Here is a 20,941-nt window from a genome sequence, read left to right on the forward strand (position 1 = left end):
CCACGGACATTGAATCTGTGATAGGGAGGTTGCTTAGCAACCTCACAAACCTTTCGCATCTCGAAACAATATGGCGGTCGGAATGAAGTTGACTTTTAGGACTTGAGAGGACTTTATTCACAAATTTGTCGGCTGCGAAAGAAATGAATACTATCAATCCTTTGGCCAACCCAAAGGGTGTCAAACTTTTATGTGAGTTGTGCCAGAAGCCAGCATTTGTTCAATGTACGGACTGCCGAGTAACCTACTATTGGTAAGTTCATGTCTTGTGCCCTGAATTCTGAATGTTTACTCTGTTTAAAATGAAAGGTTCTGCTCTTGAAATTAAAATTTCTAAATTGTTAAGTGAAGTAAATTGTTCTAAATAACAGATAGGGGGCACATCGGAGCCTGGAATTTTTCAGGCTTCTTTTCAGAGATTATTTTAATTGTAGTTTATCTGCAAAGATCGTATCTTTACTTTGTACACCCGCAGGTCACTATACCAATGATTTAATTTCATTATTAGAGGAGTATTTTACTGCAGCACTAGAGGGTTATTAATTTTTGAAATTTGCAACAAGGATACTAGTGCTGCGGCACTTGGGAGAAAAATTGGAATTCTTTGAAGACCACCGAATTTTTGTTTAGTTATGCATTATATATACCCGGTACTTAATATTAAGGTGTTTTGTTGTAGATGAAAATAATTTCGTAATAAAAATTTCAAATTGAACTAGTTTGATATGCATGTGCTTTCTTTACTTAAGTATTTCGGTAATTTAGTCGTAGAAATAATGTAGTGTCGTTTCTTTAAGAATTCATTCATCATAGGAGTAGATTGGCACTACTGCATGACTGTATAGTAACCCTTTAACTCCCAAGATCTCATTAGTAATTCTCCTTACTGTCTGTCAAGTGATTATCATTATGTGAGTTTAGAGAATTTGGTATTGGATCATTTATTAATCCCTTAATTGATATTTTTCTGTATTCTCATTACTTTTCTGCATGATATTGTATAGATATAGTAAGGAGAAATTCTGTCTTGATCACACACAGTAGTTAAAAATTGAAATGTATTTTAAGTGAGGTGAATATTGATTATAGTGTGTTGTAAGTTGACCATCTGATGGGAATATTTATAGACTTAACAAACAATTTAAATGGGTGGTTTCTCTCAATATGACCTGAAATCCATTTTAAGCTATGTTCCTTATTTTGTTTATAAGATTTCTGCAGCTATTCTTGTGAACTATTACTTGGTGTATAATACTTGGTGTGTAAACTACCTGTGAAGAAAGCTCTTTTCTCTCTGCATAAGTAAGTTAAAATTATTAGTAGAAATTGAAATGAAATGGCAGTGTTGCATGTTTTGTTCCTTTTCAGTGGTCCTGAGCATCAGAAAACTGATTGGCTTGGAATTCATGAAAAGATATGTCAGTTGTTAATTCCATTGCGAACACCCATTCCATTTCTTGGATCAGAAGAAGAAAGGCAGCACAGGAAACAACAGCAAATAGTCAGACAGGTATTCATCATTTTTGTTACTGTTTTGAACAGAAAGGTATTGAAAAGCATTTAAGAATTCAAAGTACAAAATTGTTAAAATATCTTAACCCTTTAAATCCCAAGATCAAATTAGTTCTATATAACTTTTTGCAAGATGAAAAGGTGGAATTGCAAGGAGAAGTTAAAAATAAATCACTGTTTGGTTTCCTTCAAACAGACACAAATGATTGAATTATGCCGCACAGAGGGTCAAAAGTTGCTCTTTGAAGGTAGATATGACAGAGTAGTTCCAGCAGCACTGGAATCCTTAAAGTTCTCTATTGAGGTTTATGGCTTGAGTAGCATTGAGCTTGTCCCTTCATACCTTATACTGGGAGAGGCAAGTATAGGTGAGTACTTTTATTGAAGTTAGATAATGAATTATGTAGTGTGATTGTGAAGATTTGTGTAGACCTGAGAGACAACTATTGTTTGTGATAATGACTGGTGTTTGGACAACAGGAGCAAAAGTCATCATTGGAGTCATGCTTGGTGTCAGTGACTCAAATGATGACTACAGTTCAAGTTGTTGAAATGTTATTTCTTTCCAAGACTACTCTCACATGGATGATTGGACTAAACAAGCCATGGCTACTCTAAGGCTCCAACCTTTGCTGATAAGTGCTGTGGTAATATTTTTTAGTCAAGTCAAATGTCTCTTTCAATAGTTTGAGATAAAGCAACTCTTCTCAATAAAAACTTTAAGGGTAAAATAATGTTATGATTGTTTGCAAAGCATTGTGTGCTTAGTCAATAGAATAAGACATGTGGTAAAGTGTCACTGGTGAAATTAAAGAAAGATGTTACTTGTTTTCTCATCAGCTTGGAAAAAAAGAGAAATCTAAGTATACCATTAAGAATCAAATGTGAGACCTTTGGATTTGCTTTAACCTCTCATTAGCACTGAGTTATAGAGGACTTGTATGGCAAAAGAGTTCTTTGTCACTTTATCAGAGTAGTTGCAGTTTTAACAAGTCGATATCCTACATGTGTATTTTTTTTTAGGTCTTGGTCGGTTATCTCAAGCAGAGGAGTATTTAGCTCAGGCCCAGTGGACAGTGCTTAAGACTCCTGAATGTCCAGACAGTATTAAATCAAAGCTCTTCAGAAACTTGGGTTTGCTGTATGCTGCACAGGGAAACTACCCTGATGCTCTCTCACAACTAGCTGATGATGTAAGTTTAACTGACAGTCTGACAAGTCACCAGATAAGCATTAGGATGGACTAGCATCTAATTTCTCTGTACAAAATCATTCTTGAATTAAACATTAAGATCATGAGAATAAAGAAAATGATCACCAACTGAAGTAGTGCTTGATTGTTAAACACATTCTCCTTGTTTGCACCCTAACAAATGTATAGAGAACAGTATGGAGAATATGCATATAGTGTAAAGAGTTAAACTCTTATTTGTTTAGAAATGCAAGTCAATAACAGAAATAATTTTTTGAACAATAATTTTTTTTATGCAATTTTGATTCATGCAGAAAGTGTGACCCAAAGGCCTTTCTTTGACAAAACCTCCAATGTTTATGTCCACTCATTGTTTTGTAGATCTATCACTCATCCAGAGTGCATGGTACAGATGACATTAGGACCTCTGGTGGATATTTTCACATGGCCAATGTGTTCTACAGGCAGAACAAGTTGGATGTAGCATTTTCTCTGTACAATCAAGTAAGGCAATTTCGTGATGACTGTATAGAGTTAACCCTTTCACTTCCACAAGTGACCAAGACAGAATTTCTCCTTACAATATCAATACAATATCAAGCAGGCAGGTGATGGGAATAGAGAAGAATATCAATTATGGTATTATTAGTTGATCCAATACCAAATTCTCTGAACTAACATAAGAATTGTATGGCAGATAGTAAGGAGAATTACTAATTAGATCTTGGGAGTGAGAGAGTTAAAAAGTCCAGGAGTTGTCAAACTGTTAGACTGTATTTACTCTATTTAAGACCAACATCATGGCATTTAGAACATTTTTTGCAAAACATGGAGTGTTTTTATAACATTCTTTATTTTTCTTGGAAAAATAAAGACAAAGAAATATAAAATGTTAAAATTACATCTGCTGTCTCTTCTTGCCCTGCTCCTTGCATGTTTGCAAAATTTTGACCTCACTGCCTGCTGATTTGAGTTTAAGAGTTTAATGGAAGGGAAGGAAACCATCACTGTTTCAAACAGTCAAACTTAACTATGTGGTTTTGGAGGAAGATGAATTTCCAAGGCTGTTTAAGCCAAATGTGAACCTAAATTAAGTTCCTAAGAAGCATCACGTTACTTGTTGGGGCACTTACTCAGGGGCAATGCATATCAGTATTTTTGGTCTCACATGTAGCACTTCTTCCAGGATGGCATATTCGGTATGAGGCTTTAGAAAAGTAGAATATTGGTGCTTTTGTAGCCAATCAGCCAATATGCATAGTGTTCTTTTGTAATAACAGTTGCTAGACCCCTTGAGACCTCTTAGGAGAGGTTTGTGGGGGGTCTGTCGACAATAATATCAGTTGCTAAGACCCCTTTGATACCACTTGGAAGAGGTTATGCTGGGGGTGTGTCATTGATAATAACAGTTGCTAGACCCCTTGAGACCTCTCACTAGCTTGCTTTGCTCTAGGCCTCATACTTTACAATGGGCAAAAAACTGCTTGTGGTAATGTACTGATAATGAGGGTCTGCTGGCAGGCTATAGCCAGAGGGAGTAATAAGACTGCTGCATTAGCAGTGTATTCACTTCAAGTTACATGGAAATTGCAATTTGCTACAATGATTTGGTCTGTCACTTGTCTTGTGTGCTAGACTATTATGAATGCATATTCACAATTCTAATGGCATAAGCTCATTTTTATTTCCAGGTGACAGACATCTGGTTTGAACACCTTGGCAAATTGGTGGGTCAGAGAACCAAAACGCCTGCAGAACCTTCTGGGATAGGACCAGCCTTCAACTCTGGTGTACCAACAGATTTTGATGTTTTAGGTACTAAAATGTGAAATGTGTGTTAAATTACAAGATCTGTGTTTGTTTTTCATTCGTTGGGCAATTTCGGTTTCCTATAACTCAGTGGCACATCATCCAAAGTGACAATAATTGTGATAAAATATGTTACTGAGGGTCTCACTGGAAGTATTTTTTCTTAGTTCGAATGTTTTTGACGCTAGCTGAGAAAATTTTGCTTTTCGTGCCGGCTTCGAGGGCGTTAAATAGGAATGAAGGAAACGAGCTCCTGAACAATTGGCTCTCAAGGCTTTGCCACTCATTTCATAGAACTCCATTCCAAACCTCTTCGAAACAATCACCTGCGTCTTTTATTGCAATTGTTTTTGTCTGAGTGAGCCTCTCTGGTGGGGCTTATGTTTGTGTAATTTGCCCTTTTTGTGTCTAGAAGTTTTGAAAAAAATAACATTAGCTACAGCTGGATTTCAAATAGTTAAAGGTTGCGCAACTAGCAGGCTATCAGAGACTCGTGTCAGGACTTCCTTGTGTAAAATTTATAAGCAAGGTAAATTAAAGGCGAACTTTAGATGTTTCGTTTTTTCAGACGAGGCTCAAGAAGCAGAGGCTATCCAGGTGGTAAATGCCATATTGGACCTGCGAGAGCAGCAGACAGTGCAAACTCCTGCAGTCATGTGTAAAATATATTTCACCACAGCCATGTTACAGTTTATTTTGGGAGATATGCCAAAAGTAAGTCCGTATAACTTAAATCGTACGACTGTGGTTAATTGTCGTGTGCATGCACAAACTTGATTTGTGCATAAAGTCTGAAAGATAGTCCGCGAGCAGGCCGTAGGCTGCGGCTCGAACGGCGACACCGTGAGAAACGAGCGGACCTCGTTAAATACCGTCTGATTTTGTCCTCATAGTAAACTTGATACAATTAATGTATTTCTTACTGACACGACGAATCACTTCCCTCCCTATTCATAATCAGTTTTCAATCTGAGAGGGTTAAAAGTTTCCAAACTAAATGTCTTAGTTTCCATCGTTCGGTAGACTGTTCTTTTACGCGCTGAAGCGTTTGTTATTTTCGTTGCAGGCAAGAGATTTTGGGATCAAAGCTCGAACTGCCTGCGAGAGTGCAGTTTCGTCTGACGAAGGAACCATGAGTAATCTCGTTGAATTTTTGAAAGCTGTCGAGAGATTTTTGTAGCGAACTTAAGTCAGCGATAGAAAGCGTTCTTTTAAAGCGATGCCAGTGAGTATTTACGATCATTCTTCGGAAGAGAAAAGTCTCAAGTACTTTTTTTAAAAAGTTGAAATAAGAAATTATTTTTCTCTATTTAGATTTTAGTGTTATTTTTGTCTTAAAATGTTCCTAAAATCCGATCTTGTGAAAAAGGAATTACATCGTGCAGAATTTTTTTTAAATTTTTGCAATTCTTTTCATGAAGACCATCCACAAGTTCTTGTACTTATGTGCAGTTCATCTCCGCCACTTTCATAAAATCTAGCTTTATAACTGTAAGTCAACAAAATCTTGACCGGTCAAGCTAGGAGTTTTTAAATAACTTAATCTTATACAAAACTTGTGATGCAACCCACCGAGAACGAGTTAAAGCAGGGAGGACTTTTTAGAGTCTTGGTATGGCCTTGTAGTTATAACTGACCTAATGTAAATAGATGTGCATATCCGACAATTTTACGCATTCGTCAAAAACTTTTTTTTAATTGTGCGCTTAGGTATCTTGTTGATATAAGTTATTTTCACGAAGAATTGTCTGCCCATAATCCTCTTTTTTGCTGGCTTTTATTTCGTCAATAGTATTTCCCTTTCTAGACGTAAATACCTAACTGTGAAACGATTATTAAATGTAAAAAATCGTTGTCACCATTTTGTGTCTGACGTCTATTACCAAGTATTATACCTTTATGACCATCGCGTTTTTTCTAACGCATATGTAGAGCCCTTGTAAAAAAAAAACGGAATGTTTTTAAAGGTAAAATAACTCAAAACATACGTCCTTTGTTCTCTTAGAGGTGTTAAGGTGCTTAGACAACTCGTGAAAACTTGGCAAAACACAAAGCAACTGTAAAAACATCTATTTGTGGAACTATAACCTGTTTAAACAGAGGGGAATTTTTTTTTCTAGCGAAGAATTATGCGATATGAAAATTGAGCGTTCATTTTTTGCAGATGAGATTAAACTCATTATTCAACAGGGGGTTATAATTTCAAAGATAAAGTGGTCTTAAGTTGAGTTCTCTTTTCCTCTTAGCAGCGAAGGTCATCGTGTTACTCCTACCAAGAAAGCGTTCCATTTTGTATACATCAGTAGATGTATTTGAGTCGATTTTCGTACAGGCTGAAAGTTGATTATTGACGCTTTGAATTTGATTAAACAAAGTCTTACACTTAGACTGTCGTTGTTTTCACAGGTGCAACGATGAAAAAAATTCAAGCCGACAGTTTTGGTGTTTCTGACGGGTTCCAAACTTGATGTTATTTAATGTCAAAACCTTGTGCAAAATTCCACTATGTACAAATATTTACTTCGAATCGAATAACCTCACAAATGAAAATCCTTAGAAACGATATCATAGAGTGGTATTCCGATAATTTATGTGCTAATGCTCTATTGAACAAGAGTCCAAAAATTATTGCCGCAACAAAAATTTACGCTGTTTCAGTGACTGGGATTTTTTTGAATGCTTGAAAATACTAGTCAATACCATTTCTAAGCATTCAAAATTCCCCTCCGCTCCCACTAAAAGTACATAATTAGTTCAGACTAAGGCACCGAATATCAGCGGCTCCCTTTATTTCATGACACTGTTTGTATTCATTTTGAATTGTGCTTCACTATCTTGGCGAACTATTGGTTCGTTGGATGACAAACCTAACACAAGGTGCATTTACAAAATACCCACTCGTAACTGTTTGTTTATGGACGTCGTAACATGATCAGATTAGTTGAAGGTTTTCGCCTTAGCTAAAACGTACATTAAGCAATTACATCGGAGTAAAACTAATCGGATTTTCCTTTAAACTGCTATTGGTAAGTTAAGGACTCTGTTATTAAGATTTTCTGCTGAGCGAGGGTAGATCCTATACTGTTTGGAAGTCTTGCAGGTGTATTTGAAGTTCTTAATTCAACCTGGGCGGTTTTATGTGTCCAAAAAAAACACATCGTTCTATTATTATTTAAATTCATAACAAATTGAGAAAAAGATCACTTTACATTTTCATTCGGAAGGAATTTTCCCTAAACCGGAATTTTAGTGGAAAATATCTTTCGTGAGTATTATGACCAAGAAATGAAAGACTCTTTAAATATTAATCACCTGTAAGATCTTTCCCAACAGCTCAGTAGTGCGGCAAGGAATTCACTAATTTTAATTTTCCCAGCCTGGCGATGTCGTTGGCCAACGAAACCTTCAATTATACCCCCAAGAACGAAAGCGCCCAAAACGAGGACTGCTTTGAGAATGATTTAACAGCTGTTAAAATGGCCAGGATCGTTCCTTATTGCGTGCTGCTTGTAGTATCTCTTCTTGGAAATTCTGCGATCATTGCCGTGGTATGGAAAGAACAGCGCCTGAGGAAAACGGTTAACTTTTTCATGGTCAACATGTGTACTGCAGACCTTTTAATAACATTGTACATGCCTCGCTCGCTGTCTGTGTGGCATGATGGCTATAAATGGCAGCTATACGGTACATTGGGACTTGTGGTATGTAAGTTCGCTGTTTTCATGCATCAAACTGCCATTTGCGTTTCCATATTCACTGTGGTAGCCATCAGCTTTGATCGATTTTTCGCTGTGATATTGCCGTTGAGGACCATTATAACGAAGAAAATTTGTCGAATCATTATTGCAATGATATGGTTCTCATCCATCGTTATTCGTCTGCCAATGTTGTATGGCCTGAAACTTATTGAGACCAAAAACGGCGAAACGAGTTGTCATCTGTCATTAGACGATGTGTTCTACCAAGGAGCCGAAAGGACCTATTACAATTTTACCCTCATTGGCCTGTTTGCTGTGCCTTTAGCAGTGATAGTTGTGCTGTATTCGGCCATTTTAATTTCCCTGAAACTACGAAAAGCACCCGGAGAAGAAATCGCAGGAAGAGAGCATACAAGAGACACACGGATAAAGAAGAAAGTTCTTCGAATGGTGTTGATAGTGGTGGCTGCATTTATGCTCTGCTGGTTGCTCTACTTTGTCCAACTCATTTTATTTTCGTACAAAATACAAGTGGGCTGTGAAGTTTTATTTTTCAGATTGTTTTTGGCTGATCTAAACAGTGCAGTGAATCCATGTTTGTGCTTCGCTTTAAACGAGAACTTCCGTACAGGATTGAAACGCATTCTGGTTCGCTGCGCGCTTTGTAGTGGAATTCTCAGCGAGAAGAATTCCTCGCAAAAGGTGTTTCCGACAAGCACAATGAATCTGTGGAAAACTCAACAAAATGACGATGAGCAAAGTTGAAAATGCGGACAAAAAGAAAGCGTGAGCGTGCCCATTAACAAACGGTTCGAAACGAAAAAAATTACATCTTCCCTTTCAGTATTTGAATTACGTAAAAACTGATTAGCGCCCGCTGTTTGGTACAAGGCCTAAAATTGAAGAAAAGTACCTGAGTTTGACAAGATGTTGACAAAAAGCTCAAATTGGCGATGAATACGAGCCTCGATGGTAAAGCAACAGTGTGACGACTTTAATTCGACCTTGTCCTGGGGTTTTTGTTCAACATTTTTCCTGGCTTTGATTTTGTTCTTTCGCTCAACCCTTCTTTACGTTGAATATATCTAAGTGAGCAAAACATCAAGCTGTTTCTTCTGGAGAAACTGCCCGCTGAATTCGTGACCGAAGGGGAAGGAAATCTTTTGTTGCAAATACTTACAAATACCCAAATCTCATAAAGATATCTAATACATGACCGACATACCGAAAAAACCGAGTAGTTCCGGGGGGAATGTTCAATATGTGTCGGCTTTAATTCACATTTGACCCTTTATCTCTGAAAATCAGTATGCATATTCTCCATACTGTTCCCCGTAAATTTCCTGAAGTGCTGACCAGGAGAATTTGTCTAACAATCAAGAGCTCTTTTAGATGATGATCGTTTTCTGTACTCTCGTAACTTTGATGTGTGATTCAGGGGGGATATTGTAAGGAGAAATTAGATTTTAGTCACTCTTGTGGGTCAATTCATTGATACAAGTCGTAAAGCAGCTGAAATCGTCTTTGAGTGTCAAACGCTCGAAATAAAGTAAACAGCGGCTCTCAACAACCTTGGCATTAATGTTTATATTGTTGTATTGGCAGGCTCATTGCGAAGAGCCCAAGCTAAATAAAACATGCCAAGCTGTTAAAACATGATTTTTCTACGGTTCAAGCTTAAGAAAACCGTTAATATGTCTGCTCAAACGCAAATTAAACCCTTTCGGAAGCTTTCAATATTCATTAGTTGAAAGGATAGACTTTTCTTTTTAAGCTCGAAGATAAACTGAATTCTCACCAATAAAAATAAAACAGTAACTTCCAACTGTGACTTCAATTTTTTTTAAGACGCTCCGAATAATCGACGTCATTGGTTCAAGTTTAGACACGAATTACCAATGAAATGACCGCATCAAAGTTTATTTTATGCAACTATTGCTTAATGATATCTAGGGAAATTACGTTTGTATCCTTTTCCTATCTACCTGATCAGAAAAACATTTCCCGCTCTGCTTAGTGACTAGTTTTATGCAACAACAAATTCCTATGGTCACTATTGAGATGCATATACTACGCATTGCAATTAAGCAGTTATGACTGATTGAGGATCGTAAAATGAACTGCTATTTGTAATCATTCATAAAATTAACTGCTATTGGTAGCCATTCATGCAGACAACAAAGATATACATAAGGCCAATGGGGCACATGACCAAGTCAGCATTCGCGTGAACCTTACGTCTGATTAGTTGATTTGAAAGCGTAGGTTTCCTTTCGAGCTAATCACAGCTCACAATCAGCCACGGGTGAGAGTCGGCATTGTTAGGCAAGACATTTCATTCTAACAGTTTTTCTTTCCAATAAGGGGAATGAACTAGTAACAAGGAACTGTCAGGTAATTTTAATGAAAGACAGAGGAATAATGCACAATAGACAAACTTCCCTTCTTGTCGGAAGTTACGTGGTTTATATGTTAAGCCAAAGTTTTGATAAAAGATGAAAACCGATCATGACCTGGTTACTCGCGTTTTCCCGCGCCAGGCGTCGATCGCGTTTTTTTACACTGCGTCTTCATCGGAAATGGAATTCTCCATTGCCCTTTCTGCGATAATGGCACTCTCTCCTTTACAATTTCGTTGATGGGGAAATTTTCCGTCGGCTTTTTCTTGACATGTAGCTCTAGAGTTTGCAACTGCTGCGGACGCTGGTAAAACATAATTTTCTGTCCAACAAACTTTTGGAAAATACTGCGAGATGATATTTTTGACTCCGTGTCGATAGCTCTCACTGAATACCACGTAAAGACATGGATTGATGGCGCTGTTAGAGTGGGCGAGAAAAAGGCGCAAAAATAAAATATGGCATGAAACATCGACGTTGTAGGAGAACAAGATAAGACGAATGAAGTACAAAAACCAGCAAATTATAAATGCCATCACAACAGCTGTTGCCAGTTGTAGGACTCTTCTTGTAGTTTCCTCTTTACGCTGTTGCCATGGGTTTATATTCAGAGTAGTGTCAACTTGTGGTGGTTTACGTTTCTTTAGAGTTACCAAAATGGCATTGTATAAAATCAAAATGATAAAGAATGGTATCACAAAAAGGCTGAAGAGATTTAGAAAGTAGTAGACTTTTTCGGTTCCATCACCGAATGTCTCATCCAGGACAATGACACAATGGGGTTTTCCGTTCAAGTTGTGTAGGCTTGCTGAATATGCCATGGGTACTCGAAATGCAATAGCCGTGAGCCATATGAAAATTATGATCATCTTGGTTCTTGGAATTGTGAGGAGCGACGATCGTAATGGGAAAATTACAGCTAAAAAACGATCAAAACTGATTGCCACAACAGTGAGAATCGATGCAGTCATGCAAGCGTGATTAAGTAGTGTTGAAATTCTGCAGAATATCTCGCCTGGCAGGTTTTCAATCTGCCATTCGTAACCCACATAAGCCAGAGCTATCATCCGAGGCATGTACACTGTTAGAAATATGTCTGCCATGGCCATGTTCACAATCAGATAATGGATAGATTTTCTACTTGTCATTTTTGTTCTCCTCGTCACCGCAATTATCAAGAGATTACCAACTAAAGAGACGAAGATCACAATGCAATACGCACAAATTCGGATGATTTTCAATGGCATCGGATCTCTGGAAAAGCACTCCTCTTCCCGAGGAGTTGGTGAAAAAGTCGTCGAATTTATGCAGTTCAAGGTTGATTCCTCCATTAGTTTTAAGTTGTAATTTTTGGCAGTAAATACTTATGAAAGAAATTCTTCTCGCTCGGTACGAAATAACTGAGAAATTATCATAAAAATTGACCGCCTCCTCTGCAAAATAAAACGATGAATAATATAAATTAGTGCTGCCACTCAAAAAGGTCGGCTCTTTTGATGAAAACTTATCTTCGTTCAGCATCTACTCAACTAGCTTGTCTGTCATTTCTGACATTTCTGACTCAAATTTATAATTGTTTTACCTCAATACAATATTGAGAAAAAAATTATAAATTTCAGTTTCGATTAGTGAGGTAAATAATCTTTTCAGCTTCAAGTCCGATGACTAGTCAGCAATCCAAATTTTTGCAAATCGGCGACAGTGGGATGAGTCATCATTTTTTCAGAGATCGATACGGTTATAATACATTTTCAGTGTTTGACTTAAAACAATCAGTTTGCGAAATGTAATCTGTCGTCATAGTAGGAGGAAATGAATAAAGGTTGATTAATCTCGTGTTTCACTGACGAATTTTACGCAACAAAGCTGCTTGATTGAGCCTTGAAATTTCTTTGATATAGACTTTGTAATAAAGATTGGCGATGTTAAGGAACGACGTTTCGACCTCTTGGAGGTCATTTTCAAGTTCTAGTAGAATCTAGAATTAAGAAAAATTAGCATATAAATACAATATTTATAAAAAAACCGGAAAAGAATGTAACAAGGGTTATGTCATGTTAAAATTGCACAATTACAACAATTGAAATATTTAAGTTGAAAATAATTTCATGTTTTGTTACAAGATTTATTGTATTTAACCATTATATTTATGTGCTAAATTTTTGTATTTTACAAAAACCTGAAAATGGCCTTGGAGAGGCCGAAACGTCGTTCCTTGAAATGCGCTTTTTCTCCCAAAATTCGCATAGTTTGGTATTATATGTCAATCGCTTTTCCCTGGGTGACTATCCGAATTATCGTAATTATGACCTGAGCGGCCCCGTGCGCGCTTCTGCTGAAAAAAAAAAAGATGCCTGTACAAGGGAGGTACGCAGTGGGGCGAACAGGAGCGTAACATCAACCATCTACTTATACATACTTCTTTTGCAACCAATCGCTCTGGCGAAGGGCTAACGCTCGAAACGCCAGTTTTCAAACTCTTCAGTTACGGTGGCCAATTTACGTTGTCAACTCAGTTGTTAATACTGAATTACCCTAAGACCCTATGTACATATTGACTGAGTGGGAGGACCGGACTAGAAAATTTTCTCGCACGGCCATAATGATATGACCTGCATGGCCTCACCAACCCGATCTTGTAGAAAATCATAATGAAAGCTGACATGTGTAGGGCTGAGGGTTTGACGGAGAGGTTAACTAAAGCTGGTCCGGAAAGAGCCGTCTGGCCGTAAATTATATTTGTGGACTTAAATTTAATCGGAAAACTGAAATAAGTTTATAGATGAATTATGAGGTTTTTTTTTATTTCAGATGTAATCCTAACAAAGAACTATTGGGGCAAATATGAAATTCTCTGAATTTTTTGTGATCAATTTATGCAGAAAGCAAAGGGCACGACGAAATTGTCTCAAAAATTAATTATTCATTCATGTTTGTCTCACACCTTGGGTCAGTGTGACATGTGGTTCAAGAAGTTATCGTGTTTTGCTTCTTCGAACAGAAACTTGACATATTCTGCCGGTTTCTGCGCTCGTAACTGTTTCTAACAGTATTTTTAAGACGACTGTTTCCTTTTCCCGCGATCAGCAGCCAAATATGGAAATATTAGTATACTTTTGCAGAATACCAGTAACTTTACACGAGGTGAGAGAATGAATCATATGCTGAACTTTGATAGGTTATTTGCTTATGTCGTTACGTTTAATTCTTGTACTTCGACCTTTCTTATAACTTCGTCTTAAATGTCGACTCTATCACATCTTTTTAAAAGTTGCCAGAGAGAACTTCTTCAACAAAATTTTATCTCGTCTTTAAGTTGAATTTGTCCTCTTTTTCATAGTTAAGCGGTACCTTGAGACTCTGTGCTCTGGGTTTATCGAGTTACCTTACTGAATACTAGTAAGTATCAGGACTACTACAGTTTTTTCTTCTCAGATTTATGGTAAGTGCTTCGGTACTCCTAGTTTCAAAGTGTAATATAAATGAAAACATAATAAGGAAAATGATTTTGGCGTCTTATTCCCTATTCTGAATATTTTTGTTTTGGTTCGTGTCTTTTCTCAAGGACTACGATGATACAAGATGCAGGAATCCTATGGACTGCGAACTTGTTGTTGATTGGTAAGTCAAACATGAACTTCAATATACTCTCGATTACAAAAACTTGACCCTAAGTGGCGTAAGTAATGAACGACGAGACCCAACGGCTATGACGACTTCAATTGTTAGAACGTGGTAAATGATAGAAGCCATCCATATGTAACTGTGCAAACATTTTCTATTAAGCCGTTGGTTCTCATCGTTCATGGATCATGCTTTTTAGACGTAAACTTTTGTGCGATGCATATTTGGTGTATATCTTGTACCTAGAATTCGTGAAAAGCGAGATGCCAGCCTTCGTACTAACCACGTAAACTGCTTACTTTAAGCAAAAAGTAAGGAAAAAAGAAAAAAAGAGGTGGAGATGAGTAATAAAACTTACTGATGAATGCTTAAAATCTACCGATAAATGTCTCTTTGAGAAAGAAAATTAAGCTGGATCACTCTGCATCTTTTCTAAGAGTCCTTTCCCTTCGGCCATTCTTAGCATGGACGGTCATTAAATGGTGTGCGACATTTTATTTAATCAGTGTACTCATCGGATTTACAGAGTCGTGAGAAGGAAATAAAAATTAAGATTGAAAAAGAAGATTGGAAAGCTGGAATGTGGAATGCACGGAGTGATGTAAAAGAACGAAACTTAACGTAAGTTCTTTATTGTATTGCATTAATGGCATTTCAAAGCAAATCGTGACAATTAAGCATAGGTGAGGAGGGCGCCAAAACACTCGTCGTAGGCTGCCATTGTTTGAACTACTCCAAACTGTTTCGTTGATATGGCAGTGTTTTTATTTTCGTTCTCTTACCTCTTGTTTGCTGTTGCTTAACTTTTGAACCGTGTTACTCTCAGCTTTAAATTTACATGATTTTGCCACTAAGAAACTGGACTCGTGGGAAACTCAGTTTAAATGTGAATTAAAAGTTTGGAGAAGGAAAACCAAAAATGTAAAAAGAGAGGGATTTTATGGTTAATTCCTAAACCACTCCGAAAGAATCGGCTTTAGACATGTGACAACTTTTGTGGAGACGTGGTTCAAACGCCGAAGGGGCTCATTTATTGGAAAAAGGGGAACTTTGGGCACGCTGCACACGAAATACTATTTTTCTTGTAGAATCTGAAACGCTCGGATGATTTTTTAGTCTTTGAAACTAAATAATGTCGTAGAACAAATTCAATTCATTTTATAATGAATTGTGACTGATAAGTTGCTAAGTTTTGAGGGTAGCTTCAACTTAGGTTAACATTGAAGAGCCCCTTAACTCCGTCTCGACCTAAACAATTTACTTTTTTCGAGAAATTTTAGTGTGATGGTCGGGCAAGGGTAGTTCTGAAAAAGAACTGTCGTCAGACCTGTTCCAACAAATTACTTCTCGAATTATTCTTCTAGCCGACGCCAGATAAAATCGCAACTATTAAGACCCAACAAAACCAGCAGTGCAAATAATAGATAGACAAATAATTGGCGGCTTTTTTTCTCTTTTTTTGTCTTATTTGTGTCAGATTTGTTGGTTTATTTGGCTTGTCATGTCAATTATCAATGTATTTATTGGATTGCAGAACAGAACCACGGAAATGGAAAAGTGTTCTTGGAAAAGAGGACTGCAAACTGGGAAAAAGAAACGACCTCACCTACACGTAAGTTGTTCAATTTGTTATTGGTTAGTACCTCAAAGAAATCCATTATAATGTAACTTGGAGAACAAGGCCAAATTTACAACGAATGCTACCATGCCGGATTATTGAAAAATATTCACTTCGCCTTCGCTGAATAATTGCTTTAGTATAATTGCTTAGGTGCTTTTGAATTCTGTTGTAAATTCTCTAAATAAAGAAAACACAGCGCATATTTTGTTCCAATTGTTTTGATTATTAGTATCAAGAGAAGCCAGCAGTTTTAACAGGTTTATTTCATTGTATTAACAAAAACGCTTTACCTTTGAGAATTGTTACGCTAAACTTGCAGCATCTTTTAAGCTTTTTGGAATTGAATTTTCCCATGCGTTCATCACTTCCCCGGTAACAAAGAATTTATTGTTTTTTGAACCATAAAATTTTTTGGAGATCATTTGGAAAAAAATACTATTTCTTTAAATTTTCAGTTTCACCATGAGGCATCTATTTTTTTTTATAAAAAAAAAAAATCAAAGCTATCATAATGTCGATTTTCTTGTGTTAAGAAACTTTTCAAAGGAATTTACTGCAGCGCCGATGGAATCAAAAGATACTTTGCAAAATGAAAGAGACGGAAATTTCATAAAACTAGACGAGCAGACTAGACTTTTAGATCAAAAGGAATATCGTAGAAACAATGAATTTTCCATTCAACCATAAATAACTTTTGGAGATAATTAGTAAAACTGCAATTTCTTTTATACTTTTATATTATATATTCTTTAATGATACTTAAAAAACAGGGTTTTGTAGCAAGAAGGAGATTTCTAAACTTTGGTATTGGAACTCACCAAGGAGATCTTTCAATGAAAATAGTGCCTTCTCGAATATATTCTGTAAACAAAGAATCTACTTTCGTGCCGTAATTAGTTTTTGAAGATTAATTGCTCAAATTACAATATCTGTAAACTTTCAGGTTCACTGTGAGGTGTCTATCTTTTCAAGTAACAGATACATCGTCAAAACAAAGTGTAAAAAAACTTTTGACAACTCGTCATATTGAAAATAAATGCTTTAAGTGAAGGAAAGGAATTGTTGCATATCTGATGACTTTCAGTACTCGAGTTTGCCTTTTTAGTTTACTTCACGAGAGGAGCAAGAAAAATTTCGATAGAAAACAAGTATGTCCCATTACTCTCTCGATTAAGCGTCCCTCAAGGGTTGCTGCTCTCTTTTTTACAAACTACAATAGGCCTAAAATCTATTTATTGAGTGTCTCTTAAGGGTGGAACGTTTGGAACCATTTTCTTCCTAAAAAAGCCCAAAATATCAGCTTAAGTTGCTTTTGCAAGCATGGTACAGAAAGGAATGACAGACAAACAAACAAACAAACAAAAGAACGTTTGGAGAGTCGTCTATAGACGGCAAGGTTATGAACCATCTCATGAATTTTCACCAATTGACTCAATAGATTTCCTAACAGTCATGTGCGCTTAGAATGATTCTTTAACCTTTCCATGAAGTTTTTCATGAGAGATTACAGTATGTTTCACATGGTAGTACAAATCAACAAAAGCAGAAAATAGTGTTGTGATAGCAAAAAGATAGGGTGATAGGGTGATAGGTTTTTTTATGCGATAATAATGCTTAAAATAACCCAAGTTTTGGTATCCTGAAGTAAAGTTATTAAATTTGTTATCACTACTCACCATGGAAACGTTTTGATGAAAAATGGTACGTTCTATGAGAAAATGGGGCAATTGTTAGCTACGAACGTTTGTGAAAAAATTCCAGTCTTTTCAAGTGAAAAAAATTGATGCAAAACAAAATATTGCTCATCGTTTTTTCGAACACCAAACACCACAAACGATTCCTTTTCTTTTCCAAAATGAGTTTTCAAGGTGAATTAATGCCTAGTGAAAGTGAAACTCGTAAATAACAATTTAAGGTTGAATTTTTTTTTTTAAATAGAAATGGAACGCTTTTATTTTCAGAGACAATTGTATTTCAAAGGTGTTGCTGGAAAATTATATGCAAGTGAAAATTAAGTACTAAACAGAAATAATTTAAATTAAAAATTATTTCAACTACAATGTGACCTGAAATTTATCTTTGAACTCAAAAAATAAACTTTAATGCCGAAAGAATAAAAAAATTCTAGCAAATGACGGTGGGAAATTTCGTAAAACTAGATAAACAGGTTTTGAGTTCAGAAGGGAGATTTCTCAACCGAAATTTGCGATAGTTGTTATTGCGCGGGTGTAAGTCAAATTATGTGGTAGAACCAAACATAAGCGAAATTTCGATACGGAATGAGCTCCTACGCCTGGTAAGTTGTTAGATTTTTGTTTTCAATAAATCAAACAATGAAGACAACTTATGTAATTTGAAATGAAATCATATTCTCTTTAAACCTAGCAAAGGATCGTTCAAGATCGCGAAAGGCGAGTGTCTGTGTGTATATTTCATATTTTTTTTCCTTCAAGTCAACAATTATATCGCTTTGAAAAATTACAAAAAAAAAAAAATCAAACATACCCCGTTAGATATCTTAGAAACGAAAAATTTTTGCTGAAAAAAGTTTTTGGAGATTAAATGGACAAGTTGTATCGTAATTTCTTTAAATTTTCAGTTTTACTGTGAAGCATTTATTTTTATTTACGTAATAGATACATGGCCGAAAACAAAGTTTCGAAAAAGCTCTATATCCTTGTAGTATTGAGTGTGAACGCTTTGACTGAGAGAAAGGAATCTGCTGGATAGCTGATGAGTTTTCAGTAGTTCTTAGAACAAAATGATTTTCTCTTCTTTGTTTACTTTTCGTGACGATCAAGAAAACTTAAATTTCCACAAATTTTTCGATTGAGAAGCAAGCCTTAAGGTTTGCTATTGTACGACTGCTATCTCTTTGTCACATAACAAAATAGGTCTAAAATCTTTATATTTAGCGTCCCTGGAGGGAAAATTTTTGGAACCATTCTTTTCAATTATGGTGAAAAAAACATACTAGACAGAACGCTTGGAGAGTCATCTATAGACGAACAAGGTTGTCAAATATCGCTGTGAAATTTTACCTATTAACTCAGTAGGTTTCTTTACATGTCATGTGTGCGTATAATTTATCTTCAAACTTTTCATGAAAAGGCCTTTCGAGTCAGATGAGGATATGTATACGGAAGTATATATCAGCAAAAATAGGAATTGATGACCACCTCATGTTGTTTCAAATTGTGAGAGCAAAAGGGAAGATTTCTACTTTTAAATCAAACTTGTCAGGTGAAAGGAGTGATTTTTCTTTATAAGAGAAATCTTTCGCATGAAAGGTGGACATATTCTCGAATAATACTTGAAATAACCCAATCTTTTGTAACGTCAAGGAGATTTCTCAACTTTGCTATTAGAACTCACCAAGGACATATTTCAATGAAAATGGTAGAGAAAAGAGAGCAATTGTAAGTCACAAACGTTTCTGAAAAATTCAATATTCGTTTCAAGTAAAAAAAAATTGATGCAAAACAAGAATTATTACCAATAATATTTTTGAACGGCAAATTTTGCGAAGGACAAAACAGTCATACAACTCAAACGATTTATTTTTCGAGTTTTTTTTTCGCGGTGAATGAAAAAAGGGACACTTGTAAATCAATGCCATTGCTGTAAAATTCCATACAAGTGAAAATTAAATACAAAACAGAAATAATTAAAATTCCTGAATATTCTCATTTACGCTCTGATGTGAAATGTACTTTTGAACTAAACCGAGTTTTTTCGCAAGTAATTTGGCATTGTTCATTTTAAAACTTGTTAACCCTGAAAACTACGAATCAAAAGTTGTGACTGCATTTAGTAGGGAGAAGCAAATGTTTGGAGTTACAATTTTTTTATTTTTGCGAACATCATTTCCATTATTGTTTTTAAGGTGCCAACATTACTTAGGATTATAGGTTTGTTTCATATTTTCTAAGTTTACAAATGATGTTTTTACGGTGCACTTTTTACCAGATATATTACAAACCTCTTCTCGTTCTCCAGTTCTTGTTGTGGAATTCCCATTTACGTTTGTTAATTGTTTGGCTTTGTGTTTCCGTGGTTTGCGCATGTCTTCAGGGCATGGCACGACGGCCATTCACCATCATTTTTTATTTTCAGACGTAAATTTTATTTTACTCTCTAAATCAGAATCTGTCTAATTTTGAGATCTCCGAGAAGTTTTTCCGGGAATTTTTTTCTCTCAGAACAGAAATTCCTAGAAAAAATTCTCGGAGATCTTAAAACAACTAAAATTTTTCTTTAAAGATTAAAAGGAAATCGGATCAGCGGGGCCTGAGCCCCTCCGATGTGCTTTAACAATTAAATTAAACGACGGCTGGGGGGAATCCAGCCGCCGTTTAATTTTAATTGTTAAATGTGCACTACCACTAGACCACAGAGGCTTTTAGTAAGAGAAGTTGGCAAAATTACACTAGAAGTAGGTTCGCTCCCATTGTTCATAAAAACAATAGGTTCACCCAGTACATGTATCACCCTCGTGAGAATGTTTGACATGCGCTTGATTCAAATTTCTACCTGTGGAGAAAACATTTTGATATGCAGTTCTATTATCGACTTGCTCTCCTCTAAAAAAATGCACTTTGATTTTGAGGTAAGCTTTTCCAGTCCCAATATTTCTTGCCACTCAAGGGTAAAACTCGAAGCAAGCGATTCTTGCATATGAGTTTTATTCAAAGGGACCAAAAGGAAAGCGTGCAAACCAGAATTAGCATAAAACATTTAATTTGCGTTCTCAACAAAAATTTCAAGTATATTAGATCTTATGTATGTAAGGTTTGTAGTTTAAACTCTCAATGCAATTGTTGTGGTGGTCTTTTAAAATTGAATATCTGTTTTCGATCTCTTTAAGGTTTCAACCCTGACAAGGAGGAAGTTCAAGACATTTAAAAATACAAATAAGAAAATTGAATAAACTTTGGAGTTGAGACTGTGACTGAAATCTAATTGCCTTTGGTGTCCTCTTACTAACACTGCAGCTACACAATAATTCCCTTCATTAGATTAAATTAAGTAAAATGAAACTGACAGATTACGGAACGACTTTTCACTTGCACTTTTACCTCTAAAT

The 20,941-nt window shown here is 36.0% G+C and overlaps 3 protein-coding genes and 1 long non-coding RNA gene across 6 annotated transcripts; 3 read left to right on the forward strand and 1 right to left on the reverse strand.

Annotated features, from left to right (window-relative positions):
• Positions 1 to 27: 27 nt before the first annotated feature.
• Positions 28 to 6,374, forward strand: LOC113682557 (zinc finger MYND domain-containing protein 12). The gene is made up of 8 exons (XM_027199718.2): positions 28 to 253; positions 1,369 to 1,510; positions 1,709 to 1,880; positions 2,536 to 2,705; positions 3,086 to 3,208; positions 4,396 to 4,519; positions 5,082 to 5,227; positions 5,580 to 6,374. The coding sequence occupies exons 1-8, from the start codon at positions 144 to 146 to the stop codon at positions 5,691 to 5,693; spliced, it is 1,101 nt and encodes a 366-aa protein (XP_027055519.2). The 5' UTR covers positions 28 to 143; the 3' UTR covers positions 5,694 to 6,374.
• A 1,325-nt stretch (positions 6,375 to 7,699) lies between these two features.
• LOC113682558 (RYamide receptor) lies at positions 7,700 to 10,036 on the forward strand. Its single transcript, XM_027199720.2, has one exon. It carries the CDS (start codon positions 7,897 to 7,899, stop codon positions 8,974 to 8,976), a length of 1,080 nt encoding a protein of 359 aa, XP_027055521.2. The 5' UTR covers positions 7,700 to 7,896; the 3' UTR covers positions 8,977 to 10,036.
• On the reverse strand, positions 9,786 to 12,061 carry LOC113682556 (substance-K receptor). The gene has a single exon (XM_027199716.2). The coding sequence runs from the start codon at positions 11,939 to 11,941 to the stop codon at positions 10,769 to 10,771; it is 1,173 nt and encodes a 390-aa protein (XP_027055517.2). The 5' UTR covers positions 11,942 to 12,061; the 3' UTR covers positions 9,786 to 10,768.
• Positions 12,062 to 13,869: 1,808 nt separating this feature from the next.
• On the forward strand, positions 13,870 to 20,812 carry LOC113682555 (uncharacterized). 3 transcript variants are annotated; one of them, XR_016179422.1, is made up of 4 exons: positions 13,870 to 14,009; positions 14,176 to 14,231; positions 14,761 to 14,855; positions 15,769 to 15,809. It is a non-coding gene; the product is annotated as an uncharacterized LOC113682555 (long non-coding RNA). The 3 variants fall into 3 exon arrangements; XR_016179420.1 differs by lacking the exon at positions 13,870 to 14,009 and adding an exon at positions 20,723 to 20,812 and having other exon boundaries at positions 14,047 to 14,231; positions 14,741 to 14,855; positions 15,769 to 15,846; XR_016179421.1 differs by lacking the exon at positions 13,870 to 14,009 and having other exon boundaries at positions 14,108 to 14,231.
• The last annotated feature ends 129 nt before the right edge of the window (positions 20,813 to 20,941 follow it).

The sequence above is a fragment of the Pocillopora damicornis genome, chromosome 8, assembly GCF_964200805.1.
Source record: "Pocillopora damicornis chromosome 8, jaPocDami1.2, whole genome shotgun sequence".
Taxonomy (NCBI): domain Eukaryota; kingdom Metazoa; phylum Cnidaria; class Anthozoa; order Scleractinia; family Pocilloporidae; genus Pocillopora; species Pocillopora damicornis.